General features: G+C 39.9%; 1 protein-coding gene across 3 annotated transcripts in view; it reads left to right on the forward strand.

Annotated features, from left to right (window-relative positions):
* The window catches only part of KLHL4 (kelch like family member 4), a 257308-nt gene that overhangs the window by 165018 nt on the left and 74000 nt on the right, over positions 1-18290 (forward strand). For all 3 annotated transcript variants that reach the window (XM_033943970.1, XM_033943967.1, XM_033943968.1), the window contains exons 3-4: positions 1342-1478; positions 10257-10453. In XM_033943970.1, the coding sequence (XP_033799861.1) occupies positions 1342-1478; positions 10257-10453 (334 nt within the window). The remainder of the gene's footprint in view (positions 1-1341; positions 1479-10256; positions 10454-18290) is intronic.

Consider the following 18290-nt stretch of genomic DNA (forward strand, 5'->3'; position numbering starts at 1 on the left):
CCTAAATGCAGGATTCTGTAACTGGCATCTGTCATAAACAATGCCAGCTACAGAATCCTATAATGGTCCCTCCTCCCCACCCCACCCCACCCCTCCCACTATCGCAGCAGAAGAGATGCCTAATCTCTCCTGCCGCAATCCTCCTCCTGAACCTCCCCAGAAGGAGCGATGCCCAAACTCTTCTGCCAACACCCCCTGAACTGCACCGATCACAGCAGGAGGGATCCCAAGTCCTCCTACCAACACCCTCTGAACTGCACCGATTGCGGCAGGAGAGATCCCAAACCCTCCTACCGACCCCTCTGAACCCGACCTTGTAGCACTATGGACCCCCCATATTACCCTGGACCCCTCCACTACCCAAGACCCCCCCACTAACCTCAAAGTTGGCCGGATGGGTCCTTTCTCTATCCATCCGGCAGGCCTGCCATTCTTGGAATGGCGGGCCTGCCCCTTCCCGGTGCATTGTGTATGCACCAGGGAGGGACCTAGGCCCAGGCACCTAAAGCCCTGCCCATAGGATGGGCCGTAGGCAACTGGGCAAACTGTAATTGGGCCAGTTGCCTAAGGGCCCTCCTATGGGTGGGGCCTTAGGCACATGGGCCAATCGAATCTTTGGTAGTCAACCAAAAAGAAGCATTATTAAGGTCTGATTTACTGTGATTTAGCCCTTGTAGTGTTAGAAAAGCAAATCCTTAAATATTAACTTGTTTTTTCTTTATTGCATTGTCTCATAATATCAGTCCCATTATCAATTTACTCTTCTACATAAAAATTATGGGGTCCTTTCACTAAGGTGCGCTAACCAATTTAGTACACGCTAAATATTAGAATGTGCTAAATGCTAAGGCACCCATAGAATATAGGAATCCTTTTACTAAGATGCGCTAACCGATTTAGCACAGTTAACCGATTAGCACACTGAAGATTAGCGTGTGCTAGATGTTAAGGCGCCCATTAATTCTATGAGTGCCTTAGCATTTACTGCACACTAATCTTTAGCACGTACTAAATTGGTTAGCATGCCTTAATAAAAAGACTCCATAATGGGTGCATTAGCATTTAGCATGCACTAAATTGATTAGCACGCACTAAATCAGTTAGCATGCTTTAGTAAAAGGACCACTATGTTTTTAACCTGAAGGGTCAAATGTGATCTCATACATGCTACAATAACTTTAGATTGTTTTTATTTTGGTCCACAGGTAGGCGATATAGCCCAAGTTTCCATTTGCTCTTCAAAATTAACATGATTTCTCAAACTGTTAGAAAGCACTCATTTCCATGCCTCCATACAAAACTGTAACCTGATCCAGGATTTCTTAACATTTTTCTTTCTAGGTTGGTTCTAAGTGCTGTGTCCGATTATTTTGCTGCAATGTTTACAAGTGATGTGCGTGAGGCAAAAGAAGGAGAGATCAAAATGGAAGGAGTAGATCCTGATGCTCTTAAAGCACTGGTGCACTATGCTTATACTGGTAATTTCTAGTCTTTTCTGATTCTTAAAGAACCCACCCCCCAAAAAAAAAAAAAAATAAAAAAAAAAAATAAAAAAAAAAAAAATATATATATATATATAAATTGAATTCCTGATTCTATTTCTACTTTCACATTTACAACTCAGAGTGGAAGAGTGGCATAGTGGTTAGAGCTGCTGCCTCAGCACCCTGAGGTTCTGGGTTCATCCCCAGTACCACTCCTTGTGACCTTGAGCAAGTCGCTCAATCCTCCAATACCCTAGGTACTACGGTTAGATTGTGATCCCGCAAGAACAGATAGGGAAAATACTTAGGGCTCCCTTTTACAAAGGTGCGCTAGTGTTTTTAGCGCGCGCTAGCTGAAAAATTACCACCTGCTTAACAGGAGGCGGTAGCAGCTAGCGGGCGCTAAAACCGCTAGTGCACCTTTTTAAAAGGAGCCCTTAGAGTAGTTACTTATTAGTCAATGTAGTGTAAATTGCTTTGATGTCTGCAGAAGAAAGGCAGTGTATCTAATATAGATAACCATGACCATCTATATTCTAAGTAGTCACAGATGCTTATATTAAAACCTTCATCATCTCATTTTTTTAAAATTATCTTCTCATCTATAGTAGTTACATTTTTTTTATTTAACCATTTACTTCAATCAATATTTTTACACTTGCAACCATGGTCACATGATACTTTTGTGTTAGAGATTGAGGGATATTATGTGGAACAATCTTAGATGGATGGATAGCACAGATATACATATATGGCTATAGGAAATAACAAATTGATATATGAATAATTTAGCATATATTTGTCAGTCTAACTCAAGAGCAAGGACAGCATACACTTTTTCTGAAACTTTACACCTTGTACATATGTTTAATTCATGCATAGTTTGCATGGAGAATATTTTAGTCCTTTGTTGTATTTTTACTTTACAAGCCATCATAACTGGAGAAGCTATGGAGCTATATTTAGGTACTAGTGTTTAAGACCGTTACATTAATGGGTGCTAGTAAAGCCTACTTCCCTCACATGTCCCCTATTTTCAGCCCCAGCTCCAAACCCATTTTTACACCCCCAGCCCCTTTCAGCTTCCAGCCCTTTTCTCACCAGCAGCATTTCCCTCCACCCCCCCCCCACTTCCAGTGCAGCAGCAGCAGCAGCATTCCCTCCCCCCACCCCACTTCCCTGTGCAGCAGCATTCCCTCCCCCTCCACTTCCCTATGCAGCAGCATTTCTGTTTGTTTCTGGACGGCTCCCTTACAGTCCCTTGCCGAAGTTATTTTTCAGTTTAAAGCTGTTGCGGCGACTCCTCTCATGCACAGTCTGAATCAGAAGCCTTCTCTCTGATGTGACATCAGAGAGGCTTCTGACGCAGGTGCGGCTCATGAGAGGAGCTGCCATGGCAGCTTTGAACTTAAAAATAACTTCAGCAAAGGACTATAAAGGAGCTGGCCAGACCGCGGGATGCGCTGTGTTAGACGGAGGGAGGGGGGAGTCGCCTTCAGTTTACATTATGGTCCTGATAAGCATAAGAAACTATGACTTATCGGAAACTTATTCTAGTGTCCAAGGAGGTTACCTCATCTGCATCTGTATCTTTGCAGCATTTAAAATGTTCACAAAATGTAGATGTTGAAAAAGGTGTTACGAAAGGAATGTGGTTCCTCCACAATGTGTGCTCCAATTACACTATGTGCTCAGTGCAAAAATATACAAAAATTTAGAAAAAACTGAATCATATGCTGATAAATCTTTTATAGAAGCCTTCTATAAACTCTCCAAATGTCTTGTTATTGTACATGTTCCCCCAACTCCGCCTGAGTTTCGCTAAGACTGCTTCTTCATGAGGAATTCAATAGTAACACTCACGTTTCCACTTATCTGATCCTGACTTCTTATTCTCATTCTATGAATGTTGGAGCAGCATTGGAGCATTTAGCGCTCCAGGCTACAGTAGAAACATCTACTATGGCTTAGTTAAAAGGGGGGTAAATTATATAAAGCAAATGACTCTGAGTTTCATGAAAATCAGCCCGTATAAATTTTGCTTCATGCAGAATTTAACATTAATAAAATCTTTTCAAAATTAACATAAATGCCTTTGAAAAAAACTTGCTGAGATAGCAGAAAATTAGAAGAAAATGTATAAAAAATAAAAATTATAATGGATTGAAAAGAATGCAACTTATTCTTGAGCCCTTTCAAATTCAGTTTCCTATTAGCATTCATAGTGGGGTACTTGGTTTGATTCATAATATTAAAGTTTGAGATAATTGCCACATATAAAAAGACCAGGAAGCAGTATAACTATAATATTCCTAGCAAAAATATTATCAGAGGTAACATGAATTTACTTATCATCATTTGTTTTTAATTAGAACCAAATATAGGGAAATGAGACAGTGAAATTACCATTTTTGCAAACCAGAACACCAAGAGGGGATTATCAAGGTGCGGTAAAAGATGGATTTTTACTGTACTTTGATTTATTATGGGAAGTCACCAACCTGCAGCATCTCAGTATTAAAAGTTGCTGAGTCACAAGAAATAAGAATAATGCTGCTTGTGAGCCACCTTGCAAGAGAGTTATTCCATTGGCCTGGGAGAATAGGGTCACAAAGCCATGGCAAATACTTCCCAACTGTCTCTTAAACGGGCCAGTAATATTAGAAAACCAGAATTTTCCTCCAACAGAAATACCATCAAGTTAGAAAACTGTTGGATCCATAGTGCTCCTCAACAGCAAAGTCCTCTTGTATCCCTATTAAATTTCACCCCAATAGTGCCCTGCCAACCAAACCTCACACCCAGTCTGAATGGTTCCCCTAAGATGTGAAGTCACATTTGGAAGACCTGGGATCTAAAATGGCGCTGGCAACACTTTGCAATATTACCACTAAAAGGTCCTATATAAGGGCACCTTTGTCAATTAAAGGGCACCAATGTGAATGCCAATTAAAATATACATAGCTGCTTTTAATAAATGTATGCAATTAATTCACTCTTTAATCTTTCAAATTTGATGCTAATATTTGATTGTACCAGAGAGAGCTTCCTTCTGGAGTTCATAGAGTTTAACATATACTGGCAATGTATTCAGATGTGTTTGGAAGGGTTTGTTATGTAGTGCAAAGCACCCAACACACCAGTGATTATTTTTTTTTTACTATTTTATTTTTATTAAGATTTATATTATAAAGGCCAAGCAAACCCATTTACACAGAAAAAAAATCAATATACTACTATGGCTTTGGCGGTATATAAGAAATAAAATAAAATAATTATTATATTGATAGCAACAAGGAAAAGACAATTAAATACAGTAGAAGGCAATCATTCTGGCAAATGTTTCAAGACACAACAAATCTGGCAAACGAAGCCAGCAAAAAGTGGAGTGGATGAGCTGGAAGCTCCCGGGTTTATTAGTCATATAAAACAATAAAATAAAATAAAAAATAGAAGTAAAAAAATAAAAAAAATCAATAAACATAGTTACCACTAGCGCTAATGTAATAAATGCAATGCGTAATTCCAAATATATGCCAGTTTGTATAGGAATTCTGCACATGAGTGATTTCACCTTGATGTGGGCAGTGATATCAGGAAATGATGACATCTATTGAAGCAAATCAATCCAATTGATAAGTGGTGCGACACTAGAATGGGCTTCAATAGATGCGTTTGAACTGTGGGACCCTACATTGTTAGTGTTTCGGCCAACAATGAATAGGGAGACGATATCAAACCATAAAAGGAAAAAAAGAATTACAGAGTTAAAGAATTCCTATTGCTGAGGATCCACAACTGCAGTCAATTGAAAGGAATAGGGGGGAAAAATAAATTTTAGACTTGAGGAGAATGTGGTGCAGTGGTTAGAGCTACAGCTTTAGCACCCTGAGGTTGTGGGTTCAAACCCTGCTCTGTTCCCTGTGACCCTGGGCAAATCATTTAACCCTCCACTGCCCCAGGTACGTTAGATAGATTGTGAGCCCATCAGGACAGATAGGGAAAATGCTTGAAGTACCTGTAGGTAAACCATTTTGAGTGTGGTTGTATAGCTACAAAAAGGTGGTATATAAATCCAGTTCCCTTAATTATACATTTACACAGAAGTTTCAGAAAACAAACAAATCCCCAGCCAAAACCCGGGGCTTTATCAATAGGAATTGACCTTGTCATTTTTTTTGTTTCCTTTGCAACATCAGGAAAAACCTCTACTTTTAAAGAACGAAAAGAACGGAATCTGAAATATAATATCCAGTTCCTCTCTCTGTCCAATGTAAAAGTCACTAGGAAAGTGGAAGGTATAGAGGACTCTTCCTTAAAAAATTCCAGGAAGGCAGTCAGATCCAAGCTAGCTGGTGAGAAAGGGAGAAAACATCCACTCCATCTACTACTGATTTCTTTTTATAAGTTGTTAAATTAAAAACTCCAGGAAATAGATGGCAACCACCCTCCTTTAACAAGCTGCATTTGCATTTTTAGCGCCGGCATTGGAGATGTTACTGCAGTGGCCGACACTATAAAATGCTAGCGCAGCTTTGTTTAGGAGGGGCCAAAGTTTGTAACAGGATTTTCAAGATAGTAAACAAATTACACTTAAACAAATCATGTCCAGAAATACCAGGAATCCTAGAAAAATTGACTAATTGAAGATTTCTTCTGCCAATAATAATTTTCCAAATTTTCATTATTTGCTTCCAAATTTGAATTACCTTTCACCAAAGAATTAGAGTGTAATTCTATAGATTTATATGCAGTCTCCACAATTTGTATTGAATTCTGCATTGCCACCAATTGCGAGTCATGCAAATTTATCTGTTGCTCCAAATTATCAATTCTCTTATGATCTGTGGCCAACTGAGAAGTAATTGATTGGCCCAAAAGCTACTATAGTTTCCAAATCTCTTTTAGGGTGAAAACTGAAGGTCTTACTGGAAAAAAAAAAAAGTCACTGCTCCTACTGAATTTAGCCCCTTTGACTGCTGCAGTTGAATTGGGTCCACAGAGGCATGGAAATTCTTTTGGTGACCTTCTAAAGCACCAGGTACACTTCCAGCTGCTAAATGACCATTGCTCCTTTAGGCCCTAACTTCTATAGCAGCAGTGCCAGCCGGTGGCAAGACAAATGTTGAACCGTGCCAGCCAGACCCTGCACGGGACAGCTAATGATGTCATCATGTAATGTTGTGGCTATAGTTTCAGCCCTCTTGTGTAGGCCAGCAGGATTCCCAGGTGGCTCCCTCACACTGGGAAACAGCTCCTGTCCAAAAACAGAGGGGATGATACTTTACCCCCAGATCCACCAGGCAGACTCTTAGTAAGTGTTATGGCCGCATATAGTTTCAACCTTTCCTCAGTGGTTTTAGGCATTGCAGAGTAGCATGGAGTAACAGCCTTTGCGTTGTAACTCTACGCCGCCATCTTGCCTGGGTTCACACACCTAAGATTATTTCTAGATTTTTCAGAAAAATGTTCCTGGTCTTCAATTGTGTCTTTTACACAATGACTCTCTGTTTCTCATATGTAGAACAGAATAATTGACTGCTCTACGGATATTTCTGTTAGCCATGTTGCTCTTGTTTTTCTGTTTTAGTGAGCAGGGATATGCTTAGAAATGCCGGTAAGCGTTAAAATCAATTTTTTAAAAAACAAATAAACTTGATTACTACTTCTGCATTCTCTATAATGCTGACAGAATTATGATCTCAAAGTTTCTTTGCTACTGCCATGTTATTGTGAATAAGCTATGCTTCCTTACTTTCCCTGTTCCGTTATTAGACTGACACAAGGACAAATTTGTCCCCGTCCCACAGGAACTCAATTTCTCCGTCCCTGTCCTATTCTTGTAAGATCTGCCTTATCCTCACAAGCCTCGGACACTTAGGATTTTAAAGTGTTTGAGGCTTGTGCAGATGAGGACAGAGCTTAGGCATTGGTGGAATGAGGCATTATGACATCACAGTCTGAGATCTAGAATTTTGCTACTTGGGATTTTAAAGTGTTTGAGGCTTGTGCAGATGAGGACAGAGCTTAGGCATTGGTGGAATGAGGCATTATGACATCACAATCTGAGCTCTAGAATGTTGCTACTTATCATTTTAAGGTGTTTGAGGCTTGTGCAGATGAGGGCAGAGCTTGCAGGGACGGGAAAAGAACTCGCCAGGACGGGACAGGAAAATGAGCTCCCACGGGAATGGGGAAAAATTTGTCCCCATGTCATTCTCTTATCAGTACAGCACAGCTCGTGGGGCACATGCATGTGTCCTTCCTCATCAGCTGTACAGCACCTGCGAGTAACATTTATCCTCTGGATATGTTTTAGTTGTAGAACATTTAACTATCTTAGATGGCATTTTTGTCAATGTTACTGTTACTCTATGGTGTCTCTTGTTACAAGCATTGTCTTTCTTAAAAGCCTCAACTGACCTGCTCTAGTAATGGTTCCTAACAGGAAGAGAAAGACTTTTATTTGATATGATAAAAAGATAAAGGTAAAAGCAGTATGCAAGTACAACTTATGAGAGCTGTTATTTGCATGACAGCATTCTATTAATGGGGCCGTTTGCATGGCCTTATACAAAAGTAATAATGGATATTAGGATTCCTTCTGTACAGGGAATATTAGGAGGATTGTTTTCAAAGGGATTTATGCAATCAAACAGGGGTTTACTTATAGAACATATAATATTTAAAATCCACTCCCCTTTCTCAGTGAGTAAAAGTTTACTGCATACTTCTGCAGTAAACTGTGCAGAAGCTTTAAACCCTAAAATGAAGAGATAGGGAAATGCAAGACTGGGGAATGCAAATTATATGCGAGGCTTTCTTTTGACAGGTGCATGTGTATGTGCTTACCCCCTCTTTCTGAAATACGTTTGTTTGTTGAGGCTTTCTGTTTTCTATTACATTGTCCCTAAACTTTGGAACAATCTCACTAATCGTTATCTCTTAGAAAGTAAGAAGGCAATTATGTTTTAATAGCTAATTTATCCCCCCACATACACACCTTTTTGCGCATGGGCTGGTGACATAAGTTCTCCGACACTGTGTCTGAATTTCAAGAAAGCTTGGGATAGGCGGGTGGGATCAGTTAGGGAGAGGAGGAAATAGTGGATGCTGTGGATGGGCAGACTGGATGGGCCATTTGGCCTTTATCTACCATCATGTTTCTATGTATTGTTGTCTTATTGCATTTTACACTGCTTTGATGCCATGTTTGGCCATCCAGTGGTGTATCAAGTTATATAGTGGTATATCAAGATATATAGCCAAAATGGTGCACTGCTTCCAAGATGAAGTTGATTTTCAAAGGAAGGCATCACACTGAGTTTTAAATCCCCCTTCAAGTAACCTATAGTTTTTTATAAAATACAACTGATATTTGGAAATAAACCCAGCCCATGTAATGCACTTGCTCTGTAAAAAAAAAAAAAAATAGGAAATGTTCTAAAATTCTGAGAATGCAAAGAGAACACCATGCATTTGCTTTCCAGATTTTTTTAAATCCTAATCTACCCAATATTCACCACTATTTCACTAGCCAGGAACAGTTCCTGGCCAGCCAAATAGTGCATAACTAGCTATCTGCCACTAATCAGCAGGAGATGGCTGGTTATCTCCCACTGAATATCCCATTTGTCACACAACATAACCGGTCACCGCCAATATTCATCAGCTCACAAGCTAAGTTCAGTGGCCATATAGACACGCCTAAAAAGCAGGTGCATCTTTGGCCACTAGGACTTAGTTTACCAGTTGATGAATATCAGCTTAGCTGGGCTATGTCTCAGCCAGCCCCCCCCCAAAAAAAAAAAATCTAGAAATTTAATGCCAGTCACTGGAAATGGAGTCAGCATTGAATTTCTGGTTTTGCCACCAACCGTGGAAGATAGCCTGCTGTCTCATATGGTCTGAATATCAGCCCTTAATAAGTTTAGCCATATCTTCAACTCAAACAGAATCTCAGCATATTTTGCTATTTAATAGAATTAAAATATTTCCAAACACCTAAAGCAACCTAGTCTGGCATTACATTTATGACATCCTTCCCCCCCCCTCTTTTTTTAGGACGCTGCGTTAGGCTTTTTTTTTATCACTGGCCGCAGTGGTAAAAGCTCTGATGCTCATAGAATTCCTATGAGCATCAGAGCTAATACTGCTGCAGTCGGTGATAAAAAAAAGTCTAACGCGGCTTCCTAAAAGGGGACTTACTGCATGAACCTTCCAGAATACCGATAGAAGGAATAATGCTACCATTACTCTAGGTGGAAGATGATGTTGTGTCAAAGGTCTGGATGCCCATAATAGATACCAGCAAGTACTGTATCTCCAGATAAATATTTAATCAAATGAGGTGCTGAGCTTGGGATATATTCCAAGCAGGAATACTGGGGAAGAAATTTAGGCGTCAGAGCTTTTACCGCCACGGCCAGCAATAAAAAGCATAATGAGGCTTCAAAAAAAGGGTGCCTAAATTTCTTCCCCAGAAGACAACTAAATATAGTTTGTTTGTTTTTTTTTTTTTCCATAAAGCATAGCCCTGGAGTGTGAAAATTAAATATAAATTTCCAGCTGAGAAAATCTTAGTGGGCAACTATTCTGAATGGCTGGAAACTGCTGACCTTAAAAAAGAAAATCCATCCATCTCTGCTGAGATATTATTAGAGAATCAGTGAAAAGAATGTGTTGAAAAGCAACACATGAGCAAGTTAGAAAAAGAAAATTGTAAGTTCTGATGTTTACTTTAACTTGCTTCTCTATTTTGTAAACCCATAGGTGTCTTAGAATTAAAAGAAGATACTATAGAAAGTTTGCTGGCTGCAGCTTGTCTACTCCAGCTTTCTCAGGTTATTGAAGTGTGCTGTAACTTCCTTATGAAGCAGCTGCACCCCTCCAACTGCCTAGGGATTCGTTCCTTCGGAGATGCTCAGGGTTGTACGGATCTTCTGAGAGTGGCGCATAGCTATACCATGGTAAGATGATCGATCCAGCTAAATTTTGTTACTGCACCTACCGTGTACCATAATTTCATCAACTGGCAATTAGTAACCTTGCAATCCCTAAGGCCTAGATTCACTAAACTTACCGTTTGTGTACCGATGGTTTTGCAATTGTTTCCCTGACCCGATCGTTCCCTGACCCAATTCACTAAACAGCTGTGCGATCAATCTCTGATCCGATCCGCACATGCAAATGAGGGGAATTGCCTGCATAAGTAGGAAGGCAGCGATTCACTAGGCAAAAGAAGAAACACCGATCGGGGTTGTCGATCCGAAATGAAGCGTCCGGTAAGGACCAGTCACTGACTGCCCTTGCCAACTCTACTGTTCTCTGCTGCCCTGAAATCCCAGTAAACAACTCTCAAAATAAAAAATAAAACTGTTCATTACTCCCCATAAAAGCGCAGTGCGAGTCCTGCGGGTTAAAAGCATGTTATGCACAATTTGAAATGATTCCAATGTCCACTCGTGGGGGCAGCCATCCCTCCCCCTTTGTTTTGACCTCACTTGTACGGAGAGCAAGCGCATGCGCGGATCACATCTACAGCCATCTGCACATGTGTCTGGGTTGCAATCGCTCTGCAGTGATCTGTGGGGGAGCATGGGGGGGGGGGGACGTGCGTCCGATCAGATAATTTGCATGAGGACTCAGTAGTGAATCAGTCGCCCGGCAGAACTCAGCCATGAATCACCAAACAACGATCCAGACCGGTAGGTTTAGTGAATCTAGCCCTAAGTCCTCACTCAGTCATTGACTGACAAGCAGCAACAATCAAGGAAGACTCCTCTATCAGCCATGGGTTCTTCTTTCTGCCGGTGGCTTGTGACAGAAAGAAGGACCCATGGCTAGCAGAGCAGTCTCACTTGATTGTTGCTGCCTCTCTTTCAATGACTCCAGGCAAGTAGAGGACTGGGAATGGGGTGGCAGGGACAGGGGTATGATATGGCAGGGGTTGGGACAAGTCAGGTGGCAGGCCCCTTAACTCTGTTTGCCCCGGGACCAGCTTTGTCTCTCAGCAACTGTTGGGGGGGATGGATGATAGTTTTGATATGGATATGGGGCTACTGCATATTTTGTGATCAGGGTGTGGGGACAATGTATTTGGTGATTTGGGTGTAGGGGGCTCTATATTTGGTGACTGAGTTGTGGCACGGTCATTGTATTCTGTCAGGGAGTGTGGGATATGCAGCAGGTTTTACTTAGGGTGACTCATGGGATTCGGGGAGGGATATGGAATGAGGGAGATAACAGTGCAACTTGCTGCACTACTGGACTGCTGGTAACACATCTGCACTTACCACCTCCTCTTGAGACAGCAGTACGTTTGGCTGTACTATCAGCAATCCTGATAGCTAGCACATGACCCAACCTGGCATTAGGTAGCCTTATTAATGCCGAAAATAGTGGTGTGGGTCTGATCTTGTCATCTACTGCATTGTAAATCTTGTGTTAGCTGCGTAACACATGTTAGTACAAGTGCCTCTTCATATGTTCTTGTAGCTTTGATGTTTGGTTTTTGTGCTAAAGAAATTCTATTAATAGGTTTTTTTTAAACCTCCCTGAATTCAGATGGTTAGGAGGGTATACATCGCATACATATGTTATACTATTTCTCTTTTATGTGGTTTCGATGCTAGCCATGAACTATCCCCTTCTTTTACTAAGGTGTGCTAGCCAATATAGCGCATACTAATTGAGTTAGTGAACACTAATCGGTTTAGCGCATGCTAAATGCTAATATTATATTCTATGGACGCGTTAGCTTTTAGCGTGCGTTAATCATTAGCGTACACTAAATTGATTAGTGTGCGCTAAATCGGTTAGCGTGCCTTAGTAAAAGGACCCCTATATTGTAGAACAAACTTTACACCTGATTATAACTAATTTTTGATATTGCAAAGGCATATTCATTTAAACTGGTAGTGTATCATTGGCATTTGATCCATTTGACTACTCTGTTGTGGTTTTGGCATGCCATCCAATGATAAGGAATTTATTATTGACTGGCATTCACTGTTAACACTGGGAGTCGTACTTCTACCATTCTCTTACCTAATTTTCTTATCTATTTCAAATAATGACACTACAACACCTGATTGGGCAAAACACTGGCTGCAGCTTTATTGAACATTATCTTATTACTTTTCAAAAACATTCTTATAAATACAACAAATCACAATAAGTTTCAACCTTTTTGGTGGATCTATCTCCAGGAGCCATTATCCCCATAAAACTCTTCTTATGACCCCTCGGTTACTTACGGTGTCGTCAAGTCAACTAAACTTGTGGTGGTGCCGCCCACAAGCACATATTTCAATCTCAAATATCATGGGTCTTATATTTTAATTTTAATTCCACCTCTGATAATTGCTCTCCTCTAGGTCATCCCCATACTCAGCTGCGACCACTGCCAACCCTCAAAGCCCCCACTAAACAATCCCCACAAGGCAAACAACCTTCCCACCCAAGGCAGACAACCATCCCACCCAAAGAACCACAAGGCAAACAACCATTCCACCCAAACCCCAAATGGGGTGGGAGGGAGGGGAATGCCAATCCCTTCCCACTTCCTCCCCTTCTGCCACCTCACAAACAACACTTTGCCCACCAAATTTTCTCCTATTATTCTGCCTCCCCACACTCCTCCCTTCTTTTCCTCCAATCCCTGCTGTTCCCCACAACCACCAATCAGTATTCTCCTTTCCCAGTTGCCAACTTAAACTCTTCACCCGTTCTCTATCCCCTCACTCCCTCCCCTTTTCCTCTCCCCCATCTTTCTTTTCCTTCAATCAGGCTTCAACTCACTCACTGTTATTGGCCACCCAGTTTAAACTGTATGGCTCTTTAAATCATTATTCATTGGTTATCATGGGTATCCATGACAGAATAGCAAAAAAAGGTGCCCTTTTACTAAGCTGCATGGCTGGCTCTATTATTAACATGTGGATTTCCCACATGATGAGGCCACTTACTTTTAGGGTGGCTTTAAAATGTCCATATTTTCCTTTTTCTGAACTAATGGTCACACACTAATTTCCAAATTAGCATGTGAGCCCTTACTGCTACCAAATTTCTAGGCTATAAGGGCTGCACTAATCAATTCGCATACCATACCTATTCTTTGTACCCCAAAACGCCCCACATATGTTGATCCCCAAACTACCACCAGATATCCGAGTGTGTCTTGTGGTAGTGATTTGCTAACCCGGAGTAAGCACATATTAGTGCTTACTAAAGGACCCCTAAGCTTGCCTCAGTCATACTATACCGCCATTTTTACAGTTCTTCCTTAGTGTCCATTTTGTAAGAATCCAAATAAGAATTTTAGTAAAGATAGATTGCTTTTGTTTGGTAGTTTATGAATAATGTACTGAATATTGGTAACATCAAAGAAGAGGTGCATGAGGTCTGAAACAGGATCAAATTTGTTCTGCATATAAACCACAAATACATGTCCAAGTCTGCTTTTTTAACATACAAATGAATATGTATTTGCTAATAATACACAAGTTTTCAAGTAATTATAGGCTGATTCATATTTTTGAAAATTTGTTTTTTCAGGAAGAAAAGAGGAAGGGGAGGAGATTTGATTTATACCTTTCTCACTATGAGACAGGCACATTGTAAGAGGCACATAAAATGGAAAACCTAAGCTCATTTTGGCTCTAGTTTGATAAGAAGAAAGACTTATCAGATAGTGTTGATGACTATCTTGTGTATTATGATGTCTACTTTGTTTGTCTTTGTTCCCTCTTGTAATGGCCTAGTTCAATTAGATTTCAAATGGAACTAGGATGGGAAGAACATTAGACCAATTTTGTTTTCTTTTTTTTTTTTTTTTTTCTCTTGAAAATTTATTGAAAATTTTATCAAAATACAAAAAAAGGAGAGAAACAAACAATCAATATCAATACCATAATCGTGGAACAATAAATGAGTAAAAACGATTATTCAAGCACAACAGAAAATCGTTAGATACATATAATCAGAGGTAAAAATATTCTATGGTGTTGTGATAAGTAGCGGGAAGATATTCAAGGAAAGAAAAAAGAGTCAGGAGAGAAGAGGGAAAAGAAAGAAAAAGAAGGGTGATGACGGAGGGCGAAAGGTTTGTTTTCTATCTCGTGGTGTGCTTTCAGGAGTGTGGGGAGGGAATGTTAGGAATTTTGCCATTAGATATGCATTGTTATTTAAAATAGATGTTCCTTCTTGTGTTATTTTAGGTTTTTTTAACATATTATTTATTATCCTTTAATGTGCATGTAATACAAACAAACAATATTCCAACATGATAACAATATACTGTATTGTATAGCATAAATCCATCTTACTCATCCTATCCTTTAACGCCCTATGCCCCTCTCCTTCTCACCTTCTCCAGATCTCCTTCCCCACCTCCATGGCCTAATCCTCAACAAAAATATTGAAAGATAGCAACCACCACAGGTATGAAATATTTAAGAACATAAGAATAGCCTTACTGGTCAGACCAATGGTCCATGAAGCCCAGTAGCCTGTTCTCACAGCGACCAATCCAGGTCACTAGTACCTGGCCAAAGCCCATGCTACCAATCCAGGGCAAGCAGAGGCTTCCCCCATGTCTTAATAACAGACTATGGACTTTTCCTCCAGTAATTTGTCTAAACCTTTTTTAAAACCATCTACGCTATCCGCATTACAGAACTTAACAATTCTCCGAGTCAAAAAATATTTATAACTGCATATATTCCCTCAGCTGTACTAAAAATATTTCAGACAAAAAAGACAATGTCAAGAGAGTCATAAGGGTACAATCTCATCAAGAAACTGTTGAATCAACTCATTATATACATCATTATAAAACTAGAAGTAAAAACATATCCCAGAATCTCATTCAACCCATCCCCCACATCCTTCAGTACGTCACTTAGTTCCTCTATCACTTAAGCACTGGCTATGAATAAGATTTATCATACAGCATGACTGGTGCCCACAGTCTCCTCAGCTTCGCATATTTCCCATTTATTCAAGCTGTCAACAGTTACATCTCCATCACTCTGCTCGCTTCCAACCACCAATTCCTCATGGTATGAGTAATAATATTTTGCACTGTACTGTACATGTTATATGTGTGTATTTTTATTTTTTTTTGGGGGGGGGGTCTCATGAGGGTTGTAAATTGTCTCTATTTTCCTAAGTAGACTGATCTAATTCAGATTTTACTCTTGCAGGTATGAAAACGTAGCTCTGATATTCAAAAAGTAAAATAAAAGCAGGACTATGCTACTATAGATGTGGAGGATAATTTTTTAACCGAGGGCTTAGGTAGGAAGGGCACATACATTCACATGTTTCGCCTCTTTTAGAAAGGCAGAATATACATTTTTAAAGTTCAATTATAGAGTGGTTGCCAATCATCTGCTAGGCATATTTATAGAATTGCACATAGCGGTGCCTAAGTATTTCTAGATGTCATCAGGTGTTAAAACCTTAGGCGCACTATCATTTAGGCCAGGGTTTCCTTGGCTTAAACGAGTCACCTAAAGCAGGCACCTACTGGTACCTAAATGAAACCACACCCAAAATCCATTCCAAATACAGTGGTGCCTCACACAACAAACTTAATTCGTTCCAGGAGCAAGTTTGTTATGCGAAAAGTTCATTATGTGAAACGCGTTAAGCGCAGTGACTAACGACTGCCTGCAGTGCCTGCGCGGAAGGATTCAATACATCGGCAGCGATCGTGGAAGCTCGGGCGACTTCGTTGTGTGAAACGAAGTTCGTTGTATGAATCAAGACATGAAGTTCGTTGTGTGCAGCGTTCGCTGTGCGAGGCGTTCGTTATGCGAGGCACCACTGTACGTCCCTAACCATACCTATTTGCTGGTAGGAATCTTGGTGTAGACATCTACCTTGAAATAGTAGACGCCTACCAAGTTAGACACCTACAAGCTAATTATTTTTTTTTAATGTTTTATTTTTTTTTTTTATTGATTTTTAATGGTGCTTAAATTATCAGTGCTGACTAAGCCAATTAAAAAAAATGGTATGCCTTGATCGGCTAGGCACACCAATCTAGGTGCCTAACTTCAGGCACCGTAATTGAATCTGGGTCTGTATTCTCATTGTCATTTGTGCAGGGGAACTTATTGCCTCCTCAAGAAGAGGCATTTAGAGGTTAATTCTATAGGGGATGCCTAAAGTTAAGCACTAAAATGATGGGTACTACGTAAGAATTCTATGTTAGCCAATATGGTCTTGATTCTATAAAATACACTTAGATTGGGGGAAAATCCAGCTGTTTATGAACATAAAATCTCTTTTGAATGTCAGCCTAGGTCCTGGACCTGTTGGGCTGCCGCGTGAGCGGACTGCGGGGCACGATGGACCTGAGGTCTGACCCAGCGGAGGCATTGCTTATGTTCTTATGAATAAGATTATGCTATGGTCTGATTTTTTATAAATTACATTTCATTTTATTGTTTTTCAAATCTCAAAAACAAATTTTGACAGAAATTGTGGGTACCTCCTCAATACGAATAAAAGGAGTGGAGGAACATGATGAAATTACTTAGAGTGCCTGATTTAAAAATGGTATATAACTGAGTTTCTCCAAGATAGAGCAGTCTATCAAATGCCAATAAACATAAAATAATGAGAATATCACCCAAATTTAACCCCCTGTTTTACTAAGGTGCGCTAACCGATTAGCACACCCTAATTGAATTAGCACGTGCTAAACGCTACTGCGTCCATTTACTAATATGCACATGTTAGCGTTTACCATGCACTAAATCAATTAGCACACGCTAATTGGTTAGCGCACCTTATTAAAACAGGGCCTAAGGCTATTATATTTAAGGAGATCGAGTCCCAAATACAGACCAATAATTGACATGAATGCCCAAGAAAGAGAAACTCGGCTTGTATGAGAAACTGATTTTAACTATAGGGCAGAATGTTTCCTCTTGCATGGAAGATGATGGAGAGAGGGGAGTAGAAGCGGTGACAGGTAATTTATCACAAAGGAGAAAAAATAATTGAGAAGAGTCAAAGAAAACATACTTACATAGAAAATGTCAGCTAAGACCATATGGCCTATCTATTCTTGCCATCCATACCAAGTACTAATCTCTAATATTCTTTCCTGTCTTTTAGAGATCCTCTGTGTTTGTCACATGCTTTCTTGAATTCAGAAACATGTCCTTATCTCTACCACCACCATAAAGAAATATTTTCTTAGATCGTTCCTGAGTATATCCCCTTTCACCTTCATCCTATGCACCCTTGTTCTAAAGCTTCCTTTCAGTTGAAAGAAGCCCATCTCTTGTACATTTATACTTTGATGTTATTTAAATGCATGTATCATTTCTTCACATCATTATATTTCACCATATACTTTCAAGGTTATTTTTTTTTTAAAAAGAGTGTAACATCACAATTAAAACTGCTGCCTTTTTTTCAGTAGCTTTTCTAAACATCCATAAAGGCAAAAAGTTTTAAAATGTATCATTTTTATGTCTGAAAAATATCTCAACAACATAAGCATTGCCAAATTGGGACAGACCGTAGGTCCTTCAAGCCCAGTGCCCAATCCAGGTGACAAGTACCTGGCAAGATCCCAAAAGAGTAGAATAGATTTCATGCTGCTTTTCCTAGAAACAAAAGCAGTGCATTTTCTCAAGTCCATCTTAATAATGGCCTATGAACTTTCAGGAAATCAGCCAAACCTTTTTTTAAACCTTCTAAGCTAACTGCTTTTATCACATTCTCTGGCAAAAAATTCCAGATTTTAACTTGCCATAGATATTAAATTTGACATACATTTTG

Source organism: Geotrypetes seraphini, chromosome 5 (genome assembly GCF_902459505.1).
Source record: "Geotrypetes seraphini chromosome 5, aGeoSer1.1, whole genome shotgun sequence".
In the NCBI taxonomy this organism is placed as follows: Eukaryota; Metazoa; Chordata; class Amphibia; order Gymnophiona; family Dermophiidae; genus Geotrypetes; species Geotrypetes seraphini.